This window comes from Hemitrygon akajei, chromosome 4 (genome assembly GCF_048418815.1).
Source record: "Hemitrygon akajei chromosome 4, sHemAka1.3, whole genome shotgun sequence".
NCBI classification, from domain to species: Eukaryota; Metazoa; Chordata; class Chondrichthyes; order Myliobatiformes; family Dasyatidae; genus Hemitrygon; species Hemitrygon akajei.
The window spans coordinates 1,310,814-1,335,231 of NC_133127.1; the positions used below are offsets into that span (position 1 = coordinate 1,310,814).

At 49.0% G+C, this 24,418-nt stretch overlaps 1 protein-coding gene across 7 annotated transcripts in view; it reads left to right on the forward strand.

The window, feature by feature from the left end:
* Positions 1-24,418, forward strand: part of LOC140726056 (disintegrin and metalloproteinase domain-containing protein 19-like) — a 156,330-nt gene that overhangs the window by 40,248 nt on the left and 91,664 nt on the right. For all 7 annotated transcript variants that reach the window (XM_073041955.1, XM_073041960.1, XM_073041957.1 and 4 more), the window contains 2 exons: positions 2,338-2,515; positions 9,874-9,963. In XM_073041955.1, coding sequence (XP_072898056.1) covers positions 2,338-2,515; positions 9,874-9,963 — 268 coding nt within the window. The remainder of the gene's footprint in view (positions 1-2,337; positions 2,516-9,873; positions 9,964-24,418) is intronic.

The following is a 24,418-nucleotide window of genomic DNA, read 5'->3' on the forward strand; positions in this document are numbered from 1 at the left end:
GGGAGATTTATGCCGGTTAGAAGAATGGGCTGAACGTTGGCAGATGGAGTTTAATGCTGAGAAGTGTGAGGTTCTACATTTTGGCAGGAATAATCCAAATAGAACATACAGGGTAAATGGTAGGGCATTGAGGAATGCAGTGGAACAGAGAGATCTAGGAATAACAGTGCATAGTTCCCTGAAGGTGGAGTCTCATGTAGATAGGGTGGTGAAGAAGGCTTTTGGAATGCTGGCCTTTATAAATCAGAGCATTGAGTACAGAAGTTGGGATGTAATGTTAAAATTGTACAAGGCATTGGTAAGGCCAAATTTGGAATATTGTGTACAGTTCTGGTCACAGAATTATAGGAAAGATATCAATAAATTAGAGAGAGTGCAGAGACGATTTACTAGGATGTTACCTGGGTTTCAGCACTTAAGTTACAGAGAAAGGTTGAACAAGTTAGGTCTCTATTCATTGGAGCGTAGAAGGTTGAGGGGGGATTTGATCGAGGTATTTAAAATGTTGAGAGGGATAGATAGAGTTGACGTGAATAGGCTGTTTCCATTGAGAGTAGGGGAGATTCAAACAAGAGGACATGATTTGAGAGTTAGGGGGCAAAAGTTTAAGGGAAACACGAGGGGGTATTTCTTTACTCAGAGAGTGATAGCTGTGTGGAATGAGCTTCCTGTAGAAGTAGTAGAGGCCAGTTCAGTTGTGTCATTTAAGGTAAAATTGGATAGGTATATGGACAGGAAAGGAGTGGAGGGTTATGGGCTGAGTGCGGGTAGGTGGGACTAGGTGAGATTAAGAGTTCGGCACGGACTAGGAGGGCCGGAATGGCCTGTTTCCGTGCTGTGATTGTTATATGGTTATATTGTTAGTAAGTTTGCTGATGGCACAAAGGTTGGAAGTGTTGTGGATAGTATGGAGGGCTGTCAGAGGTTACAGCGGGACATTGATAGGATGCAAAACTGGGCTGAGAAGTGGCAGATGGAGTTCAACCCAGATAAGTGTGACGTGGTTCATTTTAGTAGATCAAATATGATGGCAGAATATAGTATTAATGGTAAGACTCTTGGCAGTGTGGAGGATCAGAGGGATCTTGGGGTCCAAATCCATAGGACAGCTAAAGCAGCTGCGAAGGTTGACCCTGTGGCTAAGAAGGCATATGGTGTATTTGCCTTCATCAGTTGTGGAATTGAATTTAGGAGCCGAGAGGTAATGTTGCAGCTATATTGGACGCTGGTCAGACCCCACTTGGAGTATTGTGCTCAGTTCTGGTCACCTCACTACAGGAAGGTTGTGGAAACTATAGAAAGGGTGCAGAGGAGATTTACAAGGATGTTGCCTGCATTGGGGAGCATGCCTTATGAGAATAGGTTGAGTGAACTCGGTCTTTTCTCCTTGGAGTGAAGGAGGATGAGAGGTGACCTGATAGAGGTGTGCAAGATGATGAGAGGCATTGGTTGTGTGGATAGTCAGAGGCTCTTTCTCAGGGCTGAAATGGTTGCCACAAGAGGACACAGGTTTAAGGTGCTGGGTTGTAGATACAGAGGAGATGTCAGGGGTAAGTTGTTACTCAGAGTGCTGAGTGCATGGAATGGGCTGCTGGCAATGGTGGTGGAGGTGGGTACGATAGGGTCTTTTAAGAGAATTTTGGATCGGTGCATGGAGCTTAGAAAAATAGAGGGCTGTGGGTAAGCCTAGTAATTTCTAAGATAGGGACATGTTCGGCACAACTTTGTGGGCCAAAGGGCCTGTATTGTGCTCTCGGTTTTCTATGTTTCACTGGTGAGGCTCCACTTGGACTAATGTGAGCAGTTTTGAGCCCTTTGTCTAAGAAAAGAAGTGCTGAAACTGGAGAGCGTTCAAAGGAAGTTCACTCAGCTGTGGAGGCTAATTCTTCAGGTATATTTAAGGCAGATGTGGATAGATTCTTGATTATACAGGGCATGAAGGGATGAGGGGGTAAAGCAGGAGGGGCTCAGAAGGAAAATGGATCAGCTGTGAAGAAATGATGGAGCAAACTCGATGGGCCAAAAGGTCTATGATTATGCTCCAATATCTCATGGTTTGATGGTCATGCATAGCAGGATCCCAGGGACTACACTGGCTTGCCAACACGTACAGCAGGGACACAGAGACAGTGCTGACCACCCGACATCCACAGCAGGATTCCAGAGACACTATTGACCACCTCGACGCCAGTCACACATTTCCTTCTCCCTCAGAAACCTATTCTGAAGATCACTACGCACACCCTGGCACCCATTCCCGATGGTCTTCACTCCGCTCTCCAACTCCCTTTCACTCATTTTCCCAAGGATCTTCACTCTGTTCTCCCTCCCCCTCAGACACCCGTTCCCGAGGGTCTTCAGCTCCTGTAGCCATTCGGACCTACGGTTTTACCTTCAGCGTGGAGGAGGTGTCTGCTTGTACAACCGGCCGGATATGGAGAGACTGTACGGAGCTCAACGCTGTGGCAATGGCTACCTCGAGGCTGATGAAGAGTGCGACTGTGGGGAGGTGCAGGTCAGTGGGGCAGGGGGAGGTAACTGCGAGGACAGGAACGGCAGTCGCAGGGGTTGCAGAACCTGATGGGGCTTTAACTGGCGGGAAGATGGGGGCTTTAACTGGCAGGAAGATGGGGGCTTTAACTGGTGGGAAGATAGGGGCTTTAACTGGCGGGAAGATGGGGGCTTTAACTGGCAGGAAGATGGGGGTGACTGAGAGTGACTGTAACTGGCAGGAAGGTGGGGGCTTTAACTGGCGGGAAGATAGGGGCTTTAACTGGCGGGAAGATGGGGGTGACTGAGAGTGACTGTAACTGGCAGGAAGGTGGGGGCTTTAACTGGCGGGAATTTGGGGGCTTTAACTGGTGGGAAGATGGGGGTGACTGAGAGTGACTGTAACTGGCAGGAAGGTGGGGGCTTTAACTGGCGGGAAGATGGGGGTGACTGAGAGTGACTGTAAATGGCAGGAAGGTGGGGGCTTTAACTGGCGGGAAGATGGGGGCTTTAACTGGCGGGAAGATGGGGGTGACTGAGAGTGACTGTAACTGGCAGGAAGGTGGGGGCTTTAACTGGCGGGAAGATGGGGGTGACTGAGAGTGACTGTAACTGGCAGGAAGGTGGGGGCTTTAACTGGCGGGAAGATGGGGGCTTTAACTGGCGGGAAGATGGGGGTGACTGAGAGTGACTGTAACTGGCAGGAAGGTGGGGGTGACTGAGAGTGACTGTAACTGGCAGGAAGGTGGGGGCTTTAACTGGCGGGAAGATGGGGGTGACTGAGAGTGACTGTAACTGGCAGGAAGGTGGGGGGTTTAACTGGCGGGAAGATGGGGGTGACTGAGAGTGACTGTAACTGGCAGGAAGGTGGGGGTGACTGAGAGTGACTGTAACTGGCAGGAAGGTGGGGGCTTTAACTGGCGGGAAGATGGGGGTGACTGAGAGTGACTGTAACTGGCAGGAAGGTGGGGGGTTTAACTGGCGGGAAGATGGGGGTGACTGAGAGTGACTGTAACTGGCAGGAAGGTGGGGGCTTTAACTGGCGGGAAGATGGGGGTGACTGAGAGTGACTGTAACTGGCAGGAAGGTGGGGGCTTTAACTGGCGGGAAGATGGGGGTGACTGAGAGTGACTGTAACTGGCAGGAAGGTGGGGGCTTTAACTGGCGGGAAGATAGGGGTGACTGAGAGTGACTGTAACTGGCAGGAAGGTGGGGGCTTTAACTGGCGGGAAGATGGGGGCTTTAACTGGCGGGAAGATGGGGGCTTTAACTGGCGGAAGATGGGGGTGACTGAGAGTGACTGTAACTGGCGGGAAGATTGGGGTGACTGAGAGTGACTGTAACTGGCAGGAAGGTGGGGGCTTTAACTGGCAGGAAGGTGGGGGCTTTAACTGGCGGGAAGATGGGGGTGACTGAGAGTGACTGTAACTGGCAGGAAGGTGGGGGCTTTAACTGGCAGGAAGGTGGGGGCTTTAACTGGCAGGAAGGTGGGGGGTTTAACTGGCGGGAAGATGGGGGCTTTAACTGGCGGAAGATGGGGGTGACTGAGAGTGACTGTAACTGGCAGGAAGGTGGGGGTGACTAACTGGTGGGAAGATTGGGGTGACTGAGAGTGACTAACAGGCGGGAAGGTGGGGGGGACTGTAACTGGTGGGAAAGTGGTGGTGACTGTGAGTGACTGTAACAGGCGGGAAGGTGGGGGTGACTGTGACTGTTGGGAAGATTGGGGTGACTGTAACTGGCGGGAACGTGAGGTTGACTGTAACTGGTGGGAAGATTGGGGTGACTGTGTCTAACTGTAACTGGCGGGAAGGTGGGGTGACTGTGACTGTTGGGACGGTGGGGGTGACTGTAACTGGCTGGAAGTGGGGGTGACTGTAACTGGCGGGAAGGTGGGGTGAATGTAAATGGTGGGAAGGTGAGGGTGACTGAGTGTGACTGTAACTGGTGGGAAGCTGGGGGTGACTGTGACTGGCGGGAAGGTGAGCGTGACTGAGAGTGACTGTAACTGGCTGGAAGGTGGGCTGACTGTAACTGGCCCGAAGGTTGGGGTGACTGTAACTGGTCGGAAGATTGGGGTGACTGAGAGTGACTGTAACTGGCGGGAAGGTGGGGGTGACTGAGTGTTACTGTAACTGGCGGGAAGGTGGGGGTGACTGAGAGTGACTATAACTGGCAGGAAGGTGGGGGTGACTGTAACTGGTGGGAAGGTGGGGGTGACTGAGTGTTACTGTAACTGGCGGGAAGGTGGGGGTGACTGAGAGTGACTATAACTGGCAGGAAGGTGGGGGTGACTGTAACTGGCGGGAAGGTGGGGGTGACTGAGTGTTACTGTAACTGGCGGGAAGGTGGGGGTGACTGAGTGTTACTGTAACTGGCGGGAAGGTGGGGGTGACTGAGAGTGACTATAACAGGCGGGAAGGTGGGGGTGACTAACTGGTGGGAAGATTGGGGTATCTGAAAGTGACTGTAACTGGCGGGAACGTGAGGGTGACTGTGACTGTTGGGAAGGTGGGGGTGACTGTAACTGGCGGGAAGGTGGCGGTGACTGAGAGTGACTGTAACTGGCGGGAAGGTGGGGTGACTGTGACTGTTGGGAAGATGGGGGTGACTGAGAGTGACTGTAACTGGCGGGAAGGTGGAGTGACTGTAACTGACGGGAAGGTGGGGGTGACTGTAACTGGTGGGAAGATTGGGGTGACTGAGAGTGACTGTAACTGGCGGGAAGGTGGGGGTGACTGTGCCTGTTCGGAAGATGGGGGTGACTGAGAGTGACTGTAACTGGCGGGAAGGTGGAGTGACTGTAACTGACGGGAAGGTGGGGGTGACTGTAACTGGTGGGAAGATTGGGGTGACTGAGAGTGACTGTAACTGGCGGGAAGGTGGGGGTGACTGTGCCTGTTGGGAAGATTGGGGTGACTGAGAGTGACTGTAACTGGCGGGAAGGTGGGGGTGACTGTGACTGTTGGGACGGGTGGGGTGATTGTAACTGGTGGGAAGGTGGGGGTGACTGAGAGTGACAATAACTGGCGGGAAGGTGGGGGTGACTGAGAGTGACTGTAACTGGCAGGAAGGTGGGGGTAACTAACTGGCGGGAGGGTGGGGGTGACTGTAACTGGTGGGAAGATTGGGGTGACTGAGAGTGACTGTAACTGGCATGAAGGTGGGGGAGACTGTAACTGGCGGGAAGGTGGGGGTGACTAACAGGCGGGAAGGTAGGGGTGACTGTAACTGGCGGGAAGGTGGGGTGACTGTAACAGGCGGGAAGGTGGGGGTGACTGTAACTGGCGGGAAGGTGGGGGGTGACTGTAACTGGTGGGAAGGTGGGGTAACTGTAATTGGCAGGAAGGTGAGGTGACTGTAACTGGCGGGAAGGTGGGGGTGACTGAGTGTGACTGTAACTGGCAGGAAGGTGGGGGTAACTAACAGGCGGGAAGGTGGGGAGACTGTAACTGGCGGGAGGGTGGGGGTGACTGTAACTGGTGGGAAGATTGGGGTGATTGAGAGTGACTGTAACTGGCATGAAGGTGGGGAGACTGTAACAGGCGGGAAGGTGGGGAGACTGTAACTGGCGGGAGGGTGGGGGTGACTGTAACTGGTGGGAAGATTGGGGTGACTGAGAGTGACTGTAACTGGCATGAAGGTGGGGGAGACTGTAACTGGCGGGAAGGTGGGGGTGACTGTAACAGGCGGGAAGGTGGGGGTGACTAACTGGCGGGAAGGTGGGGTGACTGTAACAGGCGGGAAGGTGGGGGGTGACTGTAACTGGTGGGAAGGTGGGGTAACTGTAATTGGCAGGAAGGTGAGGTGACTGTAACTGGCGGGAAGGTGGGGGTGTGTGACTGTAACTGGCAGGAAGGTGGGGGTAACTAACAGGCGGGAAGGTGGGGAGACTGTAACTGGCAGGAGGGTGGGGGTGACTGTAACTGGTGGGAAGATTGGGGTGATTGAGAGTGACTGTAACTGGCATGAAGGTGGGGGTGACTGAGAGTGACTATAACAGGCGGGAAGGTGGGGGTGACTGAGTGTCTGTAACAGGCAGGAAGGTGGGGTTGAGTGCAACAGGCGGGAAGGTGGGGTGACTGTAACTGGCGGGAAGGTGGGGGCGACTGTAACTGGCGGGAAGCTGGGGGTGACTGAGGTTGACTGTGACTGTTGGGAAGGTTGGGGTGACTGTAACTGGTGGGAAGGTGGGGGTGACTGAGAGTGACAATAACTGGCGGGAAGGTGGGGGTGACTGAGAGTGACTGTAACTGGCAGGAAGGTGGGGGTAACTAACTGGCGGGAGGGTGGGGGTGACTGTAACTGGTGGGAAGATTGGGGTGACTGAGAGTGACTGTAACTGGCATGAAGGTGGGGGAGACTGTAACTGGCGGGAAGGTGGGGGTGACTGTAACAGGCGGGAAGGTGGGGGTGACTAACTGGCGGGAAGGTGGGGTGACTGTAACAGGCGGGAAGGTGGGGGGTGACTGTAACTGGTGGGAAGGTGGGGTAACTGTAATTGGCAGGAAGGTGAGGTGACTGTAACTGGCGGGAAGGTGGGGGTGTGTGACTGTAACTGGCAGGAAGGTGGGGGTAACTAACAGGCGGGAAGGTGGGGAGACTGTAACTGGCAGGAGGGTGGGGGTGACTGTAACTGGTGGGAAGATTGGGGTGATTGAGAGTGACTGTAACTGGCATGAAGGTGGGGGTGACTGAGAGTGACTATAACAGGCGGGAAGGTGGGGGTGACTGAGTGTCTGTAACAGGCAGGAAGGTGGGGTTGAGTGCAACAGGCGGGAAGGTGGGGTGACTGTAACTGGCGGGAAGGTGGGGGCGACTGTAACTGGCGGGAAGCTGGGGGTGACTGAGGTTGACTGTGACTGTTGGGAAGGTTGGGGTGACTGTAACTGGTGGGAAGGTGGGGGTGACTGAGAGTGACAATAACTGGCGGGAAGGTGGGGGTGACTGAGAGTGACTGTAACTGGCAGGAAGGTGGGGGTAACTAACTGGCGGGAGGGTGGGGGTGACTGTAACTGGTGGGAAGATTGGGGTGACTGAGAGTGACTGTAACTGGCATGAAGGTGGGGGAGACTGTAACTGGCGGGAAGGTGGGGGTGACTAACAGGCGGGAAGGTAGGGGTGACTGTAACTGGCGGGAAGGTGGGGTGACTGTAACAGGCGGGAAGGTGGGGGTGACTGTAACTGGCGGGAAGGTGGGGGGTGACTGTAACTGGTGGGAAGGTGGGGTAACTGTAATTGGCAGGAAGGTGAGGTGACTGTAACTGGCGGGAAGGTGGGGGTGACTGAGTGTGACTGTAACTGGCAGGAAGGTGGGGCTAACTAACAGGCGGGAAGGTGGGGAGACTGTAACTGGCGGGAGGGTGGGGGTGACTGTAACTGGTGGGAAGATTGGGGTGATTGAGAGTGACTGTAACTGGCATGAAGGTGGGGAGACTGTAACAGGCGGGAAGGTGGGGAGACTGTAACTGGCGGGAGGGTGGGGGTGACTGTAACTGGTGGGAAGATTGGGGTGACTGAGAGTGACTGTAACTGGCATGAAGGTGGGGGAGACTGTAACTGGCGGGAAGGTGGGGGTGACTGTAACAGGCGGGAAGGTGGGGGTGACTGTAACTGGCGGGAAGGTGGGGTGACTGTAACAGGCGGGAAGGTGGGGGGTGACTGTAACTGGTGGGAAGGTGGGGTAACTGTAATTGGCAGGAAGGTGAGGTGACTGTAACTGGCGGGAAGGTGGGGGTGTGTGACTGTAACTGGCAGGAAGGTGGGGGTAACTAACAGGCGGGAAGGTGGGGAGACTGTAACTGGCGGGAGGGTGGGGGTGACTGTAACTGGTGGGAAGATTGGGGTGATTGAGAGTGACTGTAACTGGCATGAAGGTGGGGAGACTGTAACAGGCGGGAAGGTGGGGAGACTGTAACTGGCGGGAGGGTGGGGGTGACTGTAACTGGTGGGAAGATTGGAGTGACTGAGTGTGACTGTAACTGGCGGGAAGGTGGGGGTGACTGAGAGTGACTATAACAGGCAGGAAGGTGGGGGTGACTGAGTGTCTGTAACAGGCAGGAAGGTGGGGTTGAGTGCAACAGGCGGGAAGGTGGGGTGACTGTAACTGGCGGGAAGGTGGGGGCGACTGTAACTGGCGGGAAGCTGGGGGTGACTGAGGTTGACTGTGACTGTTGGGAAGGTTGGGGTGACTGTAACTGGTGGGAAGGTGGGGGTAACTAACAGGCGCGAAGGTGGGTGTGACTGTAACTGGCGGGAAGGTGAGGGTGACTGTAACGGGTGGGAAGATTAGGGTGACTGAGAGTGACTGTAACTGGTGGGAAGGTGGGGTGACTGTGACTGTTGGGAAGGTGGGAGTGACTGTGACTGTAACTGGCGGGCACATTAGGGTGACTGACAGTGACTGTAACTGGCGGGAAGGTGGTGGTGATTGTAACTGGCGGAAAGGTGGGGGTGATTGTAACTGGCGGAAAGGTGGGGGTGACTAACTGGCGGGAAGGTGGGGGCGACTGTAACTGGCGGGAAGGTGGGGGTGACTATAACTGGCGGGAAGGTGGGGGTGACTGTAACTGGCGGGAAGGTGGGGGTGACTATAACTGGCGGGAAGGTGGGGGTGACTGTAACTGGCGGGAAGGTGGTGGTGACTATAACTGGCGGGAAGGTGGGGGTGACTGTAACTGGCGGGAAGGTGTGGGTGACTGTAACTGGCGGGAAGGTGGGGGTGACTGTAACTGGCGGGAAGGTGTGGGTGACTAACTGGCGGGAAGCTGGTGGTGACTGTAACTGGCGGGAAGGTGGGGGTGACTAACTGGCGGGAAGGTGGGGGTGACTGTGACTGTTGGGAAGGTGGGGTGACTGTGACTATTGGGAAGGTGGGGGTGACTGTAACTGGCGGGAAGGTGGGGGTGACTGTGACTGTTGGGAAGGTGGGGTGACTGTGACTATTGGGAAGGTGGGGGTGACTGTAACTGGCGGGAAGGTGGGGGCGACTGAGAGTGACTAACTGGCGGGAAGGTGGGGTGACTAACTGGCGGGAAGGTGGTGGTGACTGTAACTGGCGGGAAGGTGGGGTGACTGTGACTGTTGGGAAGGTGGGGGTGACTAACTGGCAGGAAGGTGGGGTGACTGTAACTGGCGGGAAGGTGGTGGTGACTGTAACTGGCGGGAAGGTGGGGTGACTGTAACTGGCGGGAAGGTGGGGGCGACTGAGAGTGTCTGTAACTGGCGGGAATGTGGGGGTGACGGAGTGGTGATGTGGTGCGATATTTAACAGGGACAGTAACTGTATCGGTGCAGGCACAAGGCAGTGGACAGAACCTGTCTGTATGGCGAGGCCTGTGTAAGGCGACTTTCAGACATTATTATTCTCTGCTTGTGTTACAGGAGTGTGTGAACCCGTGTTGTAACGCCAATAACTGTACTCTTACTCCAGGTGCCCAGTGTGCACACGGAGTCTGCTGCAGCCAGTGTAAGGTATGATTCCAGGATGCTCTCTCGCCCAGCAACACCCCTCACTGCCCCTGGACCTAGGGTCAGGCAGTTGATATGACCTCACTGACCGTGGATCTTTATTACCATGAGATGTAGGAGCACAATTAGGCCATTTGGTACATTTTGTTTGCCCCACCATTCCATCATGGCTGATTTATTATCCCTCTCAACATCATTCTCCTGCCTTCTCCCCATAACCTTTGATGTCCTGACTAATCAAGAACCTATCAAGCTCTGCTTTAAATATACCCAATAACCAGGCCTCCACAGCTGACTGTGGCAATGAATTCCACAGATTCACTCCTCACTGGCTAAAGAAATTCCTTCTCATCTCTGCTCTGAAAGGACGTCTTTGTATTCGGAGGCTGTGCTCTTCGATCCTACACTCTCCCACTCTATTCAGGCCTTTCAATATTCAATAGGTTTCAATGAGATCCACCCTCATTCTTCTAAACTTCAGCAAGTACAGACCCTAAGCCATTTGCTCATTAACCCTTTTTTATTCCTGGGATAATTTTCATGAATCTCCTCTGAACCCTCTCCAATGCCAGCAGATCCTTTCTTAGATTAACCCCGACCCTCACTGCGCACATGCATTTATTACCCTGAATATTTATTAACCCCTGGCCTCACACTTGTGCAACAGTCACCATGGCTGTGTGCTGTTTACAACGTGGTTCATTTGGAGGATGTGATAATAGTGATTGGTGAGAAGAGGATGGTGTGTGGACATCAGTGAGGCTTTGGCATGGATCCTCGTGTTAGGCTCCTCCAGAAGTCACCAGGGATCCACACTGACTTGGGAAATAGGCTTGGCACTGGAGGTAGAGAGTGTTAGTGATATTCAGTAATCATTGGATCCACCCACACCATTGTCAGGCACTGGCCTGTAGATACCCTTGCCCACCCAGCATCAGCCTCTGTGTGAACGCAGAGATTAATGGGTCGTGATCAAATCACAAACGAGAAAACCTGCAGATGCTGCAAACCCAAGCGACAGACACAAAATGCTGAAGGAGCTCAGCATTCATTGGCTTCGTTGTATACCCACCGGCCACTTCGAATGAGCATCCTCAGACATCACAAACATGGAATCCATGAATGGCCCAGCAAAGTCAATATGTACTTTTTGCCATAGTGATGACGGCCACTCCCATGGGTGTAATAGTGCTTGTCGGAGTGCAATTTGAACTTCTTGGAATCCTGAACAGCTTTTGGTCAAGTCTTCAATCTGTCTGTCTATTCCTGGTCACCACACATATTAGGTCCAGGCAAGACTCTTCACCTTGACTGCACCCTGATGTCTTTCATGTAGATGCTCTAACACTCCGGTATGCAGCTTAGAGGGAACCGGAACATGAGATCCACACATCAGCGTTCTTTAACATACTGACAGTCGGTCTCGACTCACTGAGAACTCTGGAAACAGGGTTGCCACTAACTGGCCGTCCTTGCATGGTGATGTCATAGACTTCTGACAATGAAGGGTCATTCCTTGTTATTCTTTTGTTTCAGAATTTGTTACTGGCAACTGGTGCACCAATGCCTTGTGGACCACTTCTGCTGGGTCACAGGGCCACTGTTTTCTTCTTCAGTTGTCAACAGTGGAAAGTGTGACAAATCATCAGGTTTGCCTTGTTTTTTGGTGCCCTTGAACTCTATGTCATAAGAGAGGGCTCCTAGGGAAGGTGCCCAAAGCTGCAACCGGGCAGCAGTCATCACTGGAATTCCCTTCCTGGGATTGAAAATGAACACAAGGGGCTGGTGATCTGTCACTAGTGTAAATCTTTGTCCGTAGGGGTAGTGGTTGAACCTCTTTATTCCTCATACTAGACTAAGTGTCTCTTTGTTGACCTGTGTGTAGTTGTGTTCTGCGCTCATCGGTGATCTTGAAGTAATCAGGCATTCAGATCCATCTTTCAGTATGTGTGACAAAGTGGACCCAATGCCATAAGGGGACACATTGAACGCCAGTCTGATGGACAGAGATGGATCACAATGGATGAGCAGTTCATCAGATGTTATTAATCCCTTTATTTCATTGAATGCTCTTTCACATCTTTCTGACCATTCCCGCTTTGTTTCTGTCTGCAACAGTGCATTCAGTGGGCACAGCACTGTTGCAACATGTGGGTTAAACCAGTGGTAGTAGTTTGCAAAGCCCGAGTAAGACCTGAGTTGTGACACATCTTCCAGCTGGGTGCCTGCAGCACTGCTTCGATCTTCTCTTGTGACTTGGGTAAGCCCTGCTTGTCCACAATATGAGACTTGTGTCATTTCTTCATTTTCAATTCTTGGAAAAACTCAAATTTATCACTCTTTGCACACAGACCATACTCACTCAGCCTGGTGAGCACTTTTCCAAGGTTCTGGAGGAGCTCTTCATCTTTCTTGCCAGTCACAATGATGGCATCAGGTAACACTGTGTTCCTGGGATATCTTGGAGTACTTGGTTTACTCTTTGCCAAATTGCTGAAGCTGATGCAACACCAAAGATGAGATGATTATACTGGAACAGTCCCTTGTGAGTGTTGATTTTGAGAAAATTCCTGCTTGACTCCTCAATCTCCATTTGCAGATAGGCTTGTGACAAGTCAATCTTTGAAAACCTCTCCCCACCTGCCAAAGATGCAAAAATGTCTTCTATTCATGGCAGGGGATACTGCACAGTACGCAGCACTGGGTAACAATTACAGCACGGAAACAGGCCATCTCGACCCTTCTAGTCCATGCAGAACGCTTACTCTCACCTAGTCTCACTGACCCACACTCAGCCCATAACCCTCCATTCCTTTCCTGTCCATATACCTATCCAATTTTACTTTAAATGACAATACCGAACCTGCCTCTACCACTTCTACTGGAAGCTCGTTCCACACAGTTATGTCTCTCTGAGTAAAGAAATTCCCCCTCATGTTATCCTTAAAGTTTTGCCCCCTAACTCTCAACTGATGTCCCCTTGTTTGAATCTCCCCTACTCTCAATGGAAAAAGCCTATCCACGTCAACTCTGTCCCCCTCATAATTTTAAATACCTCTATCAAGTCCCCCCTCAACATTCTACACTCCAAAGAATAAAGACCTAACTTGTTCAACCTTTTCTTGTAACTTAAATGATGCTCACTTTGAAATCCCCACAAATGTGAATTACTCTGGACTTCCCTTTCTTGATCACTGAGACAATGGGCATGGCTCAATCACTCCACTCGATGTTGGAGAGAATTCCAGGTGCCTCCAAGTCTGAAGTTCAGCATCTGTTTTAGGACGTAGTGTGTAAGGCACTGGACGTGCTTTTGGAATCTTGCTGTTGCTGTTTCAGCCAGTTCATTTCTGTTCTGCAAACCTTTGAGTTTACCAATCCCCTTCTCAAATACCTTCTCAGAGTCAGAATCAGGTTTATTATCACCGGCATGTGTCGTGAAATTTGTTGACTTAGCAGCAGCAGTTCAATGCAATTCATAATGTAGAAGAGAGAAAAAACAGTAACACTAATATATAAGTAAATCAATTACAGTAAATGTATATTGAATAGATTAAAAATCATCAGAAAACAGAAATAATATATATTTAAAATGTAAGGTAGTGTCCAAGGGTTCAATGTCCATTTAGGAATCGGATGTCAGAGGGGAAGAAGCAGTTCCTGAATCGCTGAGTGTGTGCCTTCAGGCTTCTGTACCTCCTACCTGATGGTAGCAGTAAGAAAAGGGCATGCCCTGGACACTGGAGGTCCTTAATAATAGACGCTGCCTTTCTGAGACACCGGTCCTTGAAGGTGTCCTGGGTACTTTGTAGGCTCGTACCCAAGATAGAGCCAACTGAATTTGCAACCCTCTGCAGCTTCTTTCGGTCCTGTGCAGTAGCCCCCCCCCCCCCCCACATACCAGACAGTAATGCGGCCTGTCAGAATGTTCCCCACAGTACAACAGTCATTGGATTGAGTTCAGGAGCCGAGAGGTACTGTTACAGCTGTATAAGACCCTGGTCAGGCCCCACTTGGAGTACTGTGCTCAGTTCTGGTCACCTCACTACAGAAGGCATCTGGAAACCATAGAAAGGGTGCAGAGGAGATTTACAAGGATGTTGCCTAGATTGGGGAGCATGCCTTATGAAAATAGGTTGAGTGAACTTGGCCTTTTTTCCTTGGAGTGATGGAAGATGAGAGGTGATCTGATAGAGGAGTATAAAATGATGAGAGGCATTGATCGTGTGGATAGAGGCTTTTTCCCAGGGCTGGAATAGCTAGCAAGGGAGGGCACAGTTTTAAGGTGCTTGGAAGTAGGTACAGAGGAAATGTCAGGGGTAAGTTTTTTATGCAGAGAGTGGTGAGTGTGTGGAATGGGCTGCCAGCAATGGTGGTGGAGGCGGATACAATAGGGTCATTTAAGAGACTCCTGGCCAGGTACATGGAGCTTAGAGAAATAGAGGGCTATGGGTAACCATAGGTAATTTCTAAGGTAAGGACATGTTTGGCACAGCTTTGTGGGCTGAAGGGCTTGTATTGTGTTGTGGGTTTTCTATGTTTTTATGTTTTTTGAGAGTATTTGTTGACATGCCAAATCTCTTCAAACTCCTAATGAAGTATAGTTGCTGTCTCGCCTTCTGTGTAACTGCATCGATATATTGGGACCAGGTTAGATCCTCAGAGATCTTAACTCCCAGGAACTTGAAACTGCTCACGCTCTCCACTTCTGATCCCTCTGAGGATTGGGATGTGTTCTTTCGTCTTACCCTTCCTGAAGTCCACAATCAGCTCTTTTGTCTTACTGACATTGAGTGCCAGGTTGTTGCTGCGACACCACTCCACTAGTTGGTATATCTCACTCCTGTACGCCCTCTCATCACTGCCTGAGATTCTGCCAATCCACATAGTCATGGGTATAGAGAGAGCAGAGGTGGGCTAAGCACACGCCCCTGAGGTGCGCCAGTATTCATCGTCAGCGAGGAGGAGATATTATCACCAATCCACACAATGGTCTTCTGGTTAGGAAGTCAAGGATCCAATTGCAGAGAGAGGTACAAAGGCCCAGGTTCTGTAACATCTCAATTAGGATTGTGGGAATGATGGTATTAAATGCTGAGCTATAGTTGATGAACAGCATCCTGACATAGGTGCTTGTGTTGTCCAGGTGGTCTAAAGCTGTGTGGAGAGCCATTGAAATTGCATCTGCTGTTGACCTATTGTGGCGATAGGCAAAATGCAATGGGTCCAGACCCTTGTTGAGGCAGGATTTCATTCTAGTCATGACCAACCTCTCAAAGCATTTCATCACTGTAGATGTGAGCACTACCAGGTGATAGTCATCAAGGCAGCTCACATTATTCTTCTTAGGTACTGGTATAATTGTCGCCTTTTTGAAGCAAGTGGGAACTTCTGCCCATAGCAGTGAGAGGTTGAAAATGTCCTTGAATAATCACACAGTTGGTTGGCACAGGTTTCCAGAGCCTTACCAGGTACTCCATCAGGACCTTCCACCTTGCGAGGGTTCGCTCTCTTTACGGACAGCCTAACATTGGCCTCTGAGACAGAGTTCACAGGGCTGCTCATTAGCATTAAGCAGCATTGACAGTTTCTGATAAATGCTACCATTTGGACTGCAGTTTCCTGTTGATGACAGATGAGAGCTTTGATTCAGTGACAAGTCTAGTTGGATTTTTCTCAACCATTCATGTCCAAAAAGTGCTGGCCCTCCACTTTTCAATACATACAGCTCTAACTGCTGTGTTTGGCTTGCATATGTTACATTCATCTTCAGTTTGCCTTTGAGAGACACTTTTTTGCCTGTGTAGGTCTTCAGCATCACTGAAGTTTCATCTAATGACATCTCAGAAAACAGTCTTGTAGTCAGCCACTGAAGTTATGGACAAAGCTAACCCTGTATCCAGCTCCATTTTCAGTTTTACACCAGACACATACATCTATTGTGATCCTTATGATTTTCTGATCTGCTTCAGCCATACTCTGCAGTTCCAGATATGACAGTTCACTTTTGTCAGGCTCTGTTTTATCTCTTTCTGTTTTACATTCGGTCATCCATTTGCTTAATTTTGTGTTTGAAACTTTTCACTCAGTGTGTTCCTTCTCTTTGGTTCTGCTTTTTGTCTGCCTTGCACATTCTTTCTGTGACCTTGTCTATGATACTTCCTGCAAATATTTTCTTTGAAACAATAGTCACTTGTTTCATGGGAGGATTTGCTACATCGATAACATTTTTGGCTTTGTTATGTGCCAGTAGCACTAGACCACAGACTCAGCTTTTAATGTTAAACAAATATATTTTCAGTATCTACCCAAAATACAGACAATTGAACAAATTACACTCCTAAACAAAAATTAACAGTGCTATGCATTTTAGCTCACAAACTGGAGGTCTAGGAACAGTTCTTCCCAAGTCTAACTCAAACCGAGTCCTAGGATGGCAATCCAGAAGATACCAGAGATTCACGGAAACAGGTGAAGAAAAACTCATAAATCCACACTAAGATGACACAAGGTGGCAATCATGGAGGATCCATGTTGAGAAAACAAGGACAGTCACAGAAGATTCTAGACGTCGAGCAGTCATCTTAGAGTCCACGCAGGGTAACAAAGTGATGCCTAAGTTCCAATATCCAAATAAGGATATCACTAGGTGACAGTCACAATATTCCTTAGGTCACCACGTAACACAGTCGATTTCATGTATAGATTAACAAAAGTGGTCATCACAGAATACTCCAGAAATCCAAGTATGGATCATACAAAGTGACAGACACGCATCCAACATGCACTGTGTGCCACTAGTTATCACAATCTTCTTGACGTGGAGAAGTTTTAGACTCGCCCACTGCTGCAGTGAACTCTTCAACTAACTCCACTCAGCTCGCTCTCCCGCTGGTAGCTCGCAGTCCGTTGTATCCCTTAACAGCCGAATGTCCCAGAAACCTCTTCGCATTTATTATAAAGACGTCATCCACCCACCTCGTCCAGGCGCCCAAATGACACTCACGGTTTAAAAAAAACATTGACATGTAACAGCTTTTTGCACTATTCAGGAACGTTCTGTGCACTTCACATTCTAACCTCCTTTTCTGTAGTTCTGCCTCATTGTTTGCTGTGGGCTCTATTGTAATGGACAATGACCTTTCTAAGCTTAGGTCTTTTTCTGACAGTAGCCTCTTTTGAGTGCTATGACCAGGCATGCCACATATAATCCTGTCTCTTAGTGCACCAGAAAGTCAATCTCTAAAGTCACAATATTGGGAAAGTTTGCACAGTTCTGCAATGTATTCAGAAATGCTTTCATCCTTTGGTTCCTTTTGTAAAATCTGAATCTCTCAGCTAATACCAGTGGTTCAGGGCTCAAGTGATTTTGTAAAATTGTAACATTTTCATTGAACATCCTGCTTGCTGTCTTTTCAGGAGTTACTAAGTTGCTTCAGAGACTATACGACCTTGCATCCATTAAGTTAGGAAGTGTGGGGGCTTTCTTTTTGTTACTCCACGTTCCACCCTCTCGAAATACGACATTCAGCTTTCATTAGCGTGATCAAATTCATCAATTTTCCTGACTAAAGCCATCACCACCTTATTTACACTTTAACTTTGCTGGTTGCATCTTGCTATGCAGTGTTACTCATGCATTCCTTTGTTAGCGTCTGTGACGCAGCCTACTCTGTACTCTTTAACTCTGAACTCTCGCTGTTTTGTCCCATAACTGTTGGTGCAGTTCGTGATATTTTCTGACATTCAGAGCCGTACTTTTCACCAATTTGTTCTGTCTGTGTACAACTATATATTGATTAAATAGAAGAACACATGCAGGAGATGGCTTCAACTGGTGTACAGTATTCATGTTGCAGCGCGAGAGAGAGAGATCAATATGCAACCGTGAGTCGTGGCTGAAAGAAAGCCATAGTTGTGACCATTACATCTAAGATATACTTTGTGTCGAAAGGACAGACAGGAAGGCAGAGGTGGTGGTATGGTGTTGTTGGTAAGAGGTGGAATTATAAAATTAGAAATGGTGATAATAGGTCAGAGAATGTTAAATTTGTGTGTTTCTTTAAGTTAAGAAACTGCAAGGATTAAAAAAAAACCATTATGGGAATCATATATAGGCATCCAAATAGAGGCCAAGATGTGGGGTTGAGATTGCAAAGAGAGCTGGAAAGGTAATGTCACAATTGTAATGGGGAACTCCAATATGCAAGGAGATTGGGAAAATCAGGTTGGTGTCAGATCACAAAAGAGGAAATTTGCTGAATGCCTATGAGATGGCTTTTTAGAACAGCTTGTGCTTGAGCTTACCCAGGGAAAGGCGAACTTAGATTGGGTGTTGTGTAATAACCCAGATCTGATTAGGGAGCTTAACATAAAGGAACTCTGAGAGGGCAGTGATCATCATACGATTGAATTCATTCTGCAATTTGAGAGGGAGAAGCATATGTCACACGTATCAGTATCGCAATGGAATAAAGGGAATTACAGAGGCATGAGAGAGGAGCTTGCCCAGGTGCACTGGAGGAGAATACTGGCACGGATGAAAGCACAGCAGAGATTGCTGAAGTTTCTGGGGATAGTTCACATGGCGCAGGATAGATATAGAACATTACAGCACATTACAGGCCCTTCGGCCCACAATGTTGTGCCAACCCTCAAACCATGTCTCCCATATAAACCCCCACCTTAAATTCCTCCATATACTTGCCTAGTAGTCTCTTAAACTTCACTAGTGTCTCTGCCTCCACCACTGACACAGGCAGTGCATTCCACGCACCAACCACTCTCTGAGTGAAAAACCTTCCTCTAATATCCCCCTTGAACTTCCCTCCCCTTACCTTAAAGCCATGCCCTCTTGTACTGAGCAGTGGTGCCCTGGGGAAGAGGTGCTGGCTGTCCTCTCTGTCTATTCCTCTTAATACCTTGTACACCTCTATCATGTCTCCTCTCATCCTCCTTCTCTCCAAAGAGTAAAGTCCTAGCTCCCTTAATCTCTGATCATAATCCATACTCTCTAAACCAGGCAGCATCCTGGTAAATCTCCTCTGTACCCTTTCCAATGCTTCCACATCCTTCCTATACTGAGGCAACCAGAACTAGACACAGTACTCCGTGTGGCCTAACTAGAGTTTTATAGAGCTGCATTATTACATCGCGTCTCTTAAACTCTATCCCTCGACTTATGAAAGCTAACACCCCATGAGGCAACTTTCAGGGATCTGTGGACATGTACCCCCAGATCCCTCTGCTCCTCTACACTACCAAGTATCCTGCCATTTACTTTGTACTCTGCCTTGGAGTTTGTCCTTCCAAAGTGTACCACCTCACATTTCTCCGGGTTGAACTCCATCTGCCACTTCCCAGCCCACTTCTGCATCCTATCAATGTCTCTCTGCAATCTTCAACAATCCTCTACACTATCTACAACACCACCAACCTTTGTGTTGTCTGCAAACTTGCCAACCCACCCTTCTACCCCCACATGCAGGCCGTTAATAAAAATCACGAAAAGTAGAGGTCCCAGAACAGATGCTTGTGGGACACCAGTTGTCACAACCCTCCAATCTGAATGTACTCCCTCCACCACGACCCTCTGCCTTCTGCAGGCAAGCCAATTCTGAATCCACCTGACCAAACTTCCCTGGATCCCATGCCTTCTGACTTTCTGAATAAGCCTACCGTGTGGAACCTTGTCAAATGCTTTACTAAAATCCATGTAGATCACATCCACTGCACTACCCTCATCTATATGCCTGGTCAGCTCCTCAAAGAACTCTATCAGGCTTGTTAGGCACGATCTGCCCTTCACAAAGCCATGCTGACTGTCCCTGATCAGACCATGATTCTCTAAATGCCTATAGATCCTATCTCTAAGAATATTTTCCAACAGCTTTCCCACCACAGATGTAAGGCTCACTGGTCTATAATTACCTGGACTATCCCTACTTTTTTGAACAAGGGGACAACATTCGCCTCCCTCCAATCCTCCGGTACCATTCCCGTGGACAATGAGGACATAAAGATCCTAGCCAGAGGTTCAGCAATCTCTTTCCTTGCCTCGTGGAGCAGCCTGGGGAATATTCTGTCAGGCCCCGGGGACTTATCCGTCCTAATGTATTTTAACAACTCCAACACCTCCTCTCCCTTAATATCAACATACTCCAGAACATCAACCTCACTCATATTGTCCTCGCCGTCATCAAGTTCCCTCTCAGTGGTGAATACCGAAGAGAAGTATTCATTGAGGACCTCGCTCACTTCCACAGCCTCCAGGCACATCTTCCCACTTTTATCTCTAATCAGTCCTACCTTCACTCCTGTCATCCTTTTGTTCTTCACATAATTGAAGAATGCCTTGGGGTTTTCCTTTACCCTACTTGCCAAGGCTTTCTCATGCCCCCTTCTTGCTCTTCTCTGCCCCTTCTTGCACGTCTCAGCCCCTTAAGCTCCTTTCTTGCTACCCTATATTCCTCAATAGACCCATCTGATCCTTGCTTCCTAAACCTCATGTATGCTGCCTTCTTCCACCTGACTAGATTTTCCACTTCACTTGTCACCCATGGTTCCTTCACCCTACCATTCTTTATCTTCCTCACCGGGACAAATTTATCCCCAACATCCTGCAAGATATCCTTAAACATCGACCACATGTCCATAGTACATTTCCCTGCAAAAACATCATCCCAATTCACACCCGCAAGTTCTAGCCTTATAGCCTCATAATTTGCCCTTCCCCAATTAAAAATGTTCCTGTCCTCTCTGATTCTATCCTTTCCATGAAAATGTTAAAGGCCAGGGAACCGTGATCACTGTCCCCCAGATGCTCACCCACTGACAGATCTGTGACCTGACCCAGTTCGTTACTTAATACTAGATCTAGTATGGCATTCCCCCTAGTCGGCCTGTCAACATACTGCGACAGGAATCAATCCTGGACACGCTTAACAAACTCTGCCCCATCTAAACCCTTGGAATTAATCAAGTGCCAATCAATATTAGGGAAGTTAAAGTCACCCATGAAAATAACCGTTATTTTTGCACCTTTCCAAAATCTGCCTCCCAATCTGCTCCTCGGTATCTCTGCTGCTATCAGGGGGCCTATAGAATACCCCCAGTAGAGTAACTGCTTCCTTCCTGTTCCTGACTTCCACCCATACTGACTCAAAAGAGGATCCTGCTACATTACCCACCCTTTCTGCAGCTGTAATAGTATCCCTGACCAGTAATGCCACCCCTCCTCCCCTTCCCCCCCATCCCTTTTAAAGCACTGAAATTCAGGAATATTGAGAATCCATTCCTGTCCTGGTGCCAGCCAAGTCTCCGTAATGGCTACTACATCATAATTCCATGTATGTATCCAAGCTCTCAGTTCATCACCTTTGTTCCTGATGCTTCTTGCATTGAAGTACACGCACTTTATCCCTTCTACCTTACTACCTTTATACCCTATATTCTGCTGCTCTTTCCTCAAAGCCTCTCTATGTGTTAGATCTGGCTTTACCCCATGTACTTCTTTCACTGCTCTATCGCTCCAGGTCCCATCCCCCTTCCAAATTAGTTTAAACCCTCCCGAACCATGCTAGCAAACCTACCAGCAAGGATATTGCTCCCCCTCGAGTTCCACAAAGAAAGAAGTTCTCAAATGGCAGGGGTAGGCAACCATGGCTGACGAAGGAAGTTAAGGACTCCATAAAAGTCAAGTAAAGGGCATATAAGGTAGTAAAAGTGAGTGGGAAGTTGGATGATTGGGAAGCTTTTAAAATCCAACAAAAGGCAACTAAAAAAGCTATAAGAAAAGAAAAGATTAAATATGAGAGCAAACTAGCCAATAATGTAAAGCAGGATTCTAAAAGATTTTTTCAGTTATATTAAGAGTAAAGGGGAGGTGAGAGTTGATATTGGACCACTGGAAAATGATGCTGGTCAGATAGCAATGGGGGACAAAGAAACAACAGATGAACTTGTATTCCATCTGGGTAGCCTCCAACCTTGTGGCATGAACATTGATTTCTCTAACTTCCATTAATGCCGCTCCTCCCCTTCTTACCCCATCTCTTATTTATTTATTTATTTATTACTTTTTTTTTCTCCTTTTTTTTCTTTTTTCTCTTTTCTCTCTCTCTCTCTCTGTCTCACAATCACTTCTTGCCTGCTCTCCATCTACCTCTGGTGCTCCCCTCCCCCTTTCTTTCTCCCTAGGCCTCCCGTCCCATGATCCTTTCCCTTCTCCAGTTGTGTATCCCTTTTGCCAATCACCTTTCCAGCTCTTAGCTTCATCCCTCCCTCTCCTGTCTTCTCCTATCATTTCAGATCTCCCCCTCCCCCTCCCACTTTCAAATCTCTTACTATCTCTTCTTTCTGTTAGCCCTGACGAAGGGTCTCGGCCCGAAACGTCAACTGTACTTATTCCTATAGATGCTGCTAGGCCTACTGCATTCCACCAGTATTTTGTGTGTGTTGTTAGATTAACTTAATGGGTACTTTGCATTAGTCTTCACTGGGAAGGCACTAGCAGTGAGCCAGAGGTTCGTGAGTGTCAGGGAGCAGGAGTGAGCGCCATTGCTATTACAAAGGAAAAAATGCTAGGCAAACTGAAATGTCTTAAGGTGGATAAGTCACCTGAACCAGATGGACTACACCCCAGAGTCCAGAGAGAGGTTGCTGAAGAGGTAACTGATGCATTAGTCATGGTCTTTCAAGAATCACTTGATTCTGGCATGGTCCTGGAGAACTGGACGATTGCCAATGTCACTCCACTCTTTAAGAAGGGAGGAAGGTAAAAGAAAGGAAATTATAGGCCAGTTACCCTAATCTCAGTGGTTGGGAAAGTGTTGGAGTTTAATATTAAGGATGAGGTTTTGGGGTACTTAGAGACTAATGATAAAATAAGTCAGTCAGTATGGTTTCTGTAAAGAGAAATCTTGATTGACAAATCAGTTTTTTGAGAAAGTCACAAGCAAGGTTGACAAAGGAGAGGCAGTGGATATCACTTGGATTTTCAGAAGGCATTTGATAAGCTGCTATAAGTGAGGCTGCTTAAAATCCTATGGCATTACAGGAAAAATACTGGCATGGATAGAGGACTGGCTGACAGGCAGAAGGCAGCCAGTGGGAATAAAAGGGACCTTTTCTTGTTGGTTGCCAGTGACTAGTGGTTTTCCTCAGGGGTCAGATTGTTTCACATTGTTTGTTAGTGATTTTGATAATGGAATTAGAAACATAGAAACAGAAAACCTACAGCACAATACAGGCCCTTCGGCCCACAAGGCTGTGCTGAACATGTCCTTCCCTGAGAAATTACCTAGGGTTAGCCGTAGTCCTGTATTTTTCTGAGCTCCATATACCTGTCCAGGAGTCTCTGAAAAGATCCCTATTGTATCTGCCTCCACCACCATCACCGGCAGCCCATTCCATGCACTCACCATTCTTCAGCGGTTTGATCTAGGCACGACTGCACAAGCATGTGTCTGTCAGCCAGTGAGAAGAGTTTAAAAGGAGACAGCCTTATAGAGCGGGTGTCGGAGGATCGGGCAGCGGAGTAGAGGGAGACAGAGTAGGAAGGCTTTGGCTCAATGGGGCTTCAACGTTAACGGGTTGAGGTGAGGTACTTTACTTGTGTAGAATACAGACAGGAAGTATGTGCATGAGGCCGGTTTAATGTGCTCAGTGTCAGATGTGGGAAGTCTGGGAGACTTCCAGCCTCCTGGACGGCCATATCTGCGCCAGGTGCATCGAGCTGCAGCTCCTTAGGGACTGGGTTAGGGAATTGGTGATGCAGCTCGATAACCTTCGCCTGGTCAGGGAGAGTGAGGAGGTGATGGAGAGGAGCTATAGGCAAGTAGTCACACCGGGGCCTCAAGAGACAGATAAGTAGGTAACAGTCAGGAGAGGGAAGGGCAGGGGTCAGAGGCTAGAGAGCACCCCTGTGGCTGTACCCCTTGACAATAAGTACCCCTGCTTACTGTTGGGGGAGGGGGGACAGCCTACCTAGGGAAAGCGGCAGTGGCCTTGCCTCTGGCACAGAGTCTGGCCCTGTGGCTCAGAAGGGTAGGGAAAGGAAGAGGATGGCAGCAGTGATAGGGGACTCTATAGTTAGGGGGTCAGACAGGTGATTCTGTGGACGCAGGAAAGAAACGCAGATGGCAGTCTGCCTCCCAGGTGCCAGGGTCTGGGATGTTTCAGATCGTGTCCACAGAAGTGAACTGGGATGGAGAACAGCCAGAGGTCGTGGTGCATATTGGTACTAATGACATAGGAAGGAAAAGGGAGGAGGTCCTGAAAACAGACTGTGGGGAGTGGAAAGAAATTGAGAAGCAGGACCCCAAAGGTAGTTATCTCGGGATTACTGCCTGTGCCACGTGACAGTGAGTATGGGAATAGAATGAGGTGGAGGATAAATGCGTGGCTGAGGGATTGGGGCAGGGGGCAGGGATTCAGATTTCTGGATCATTGGGACCTC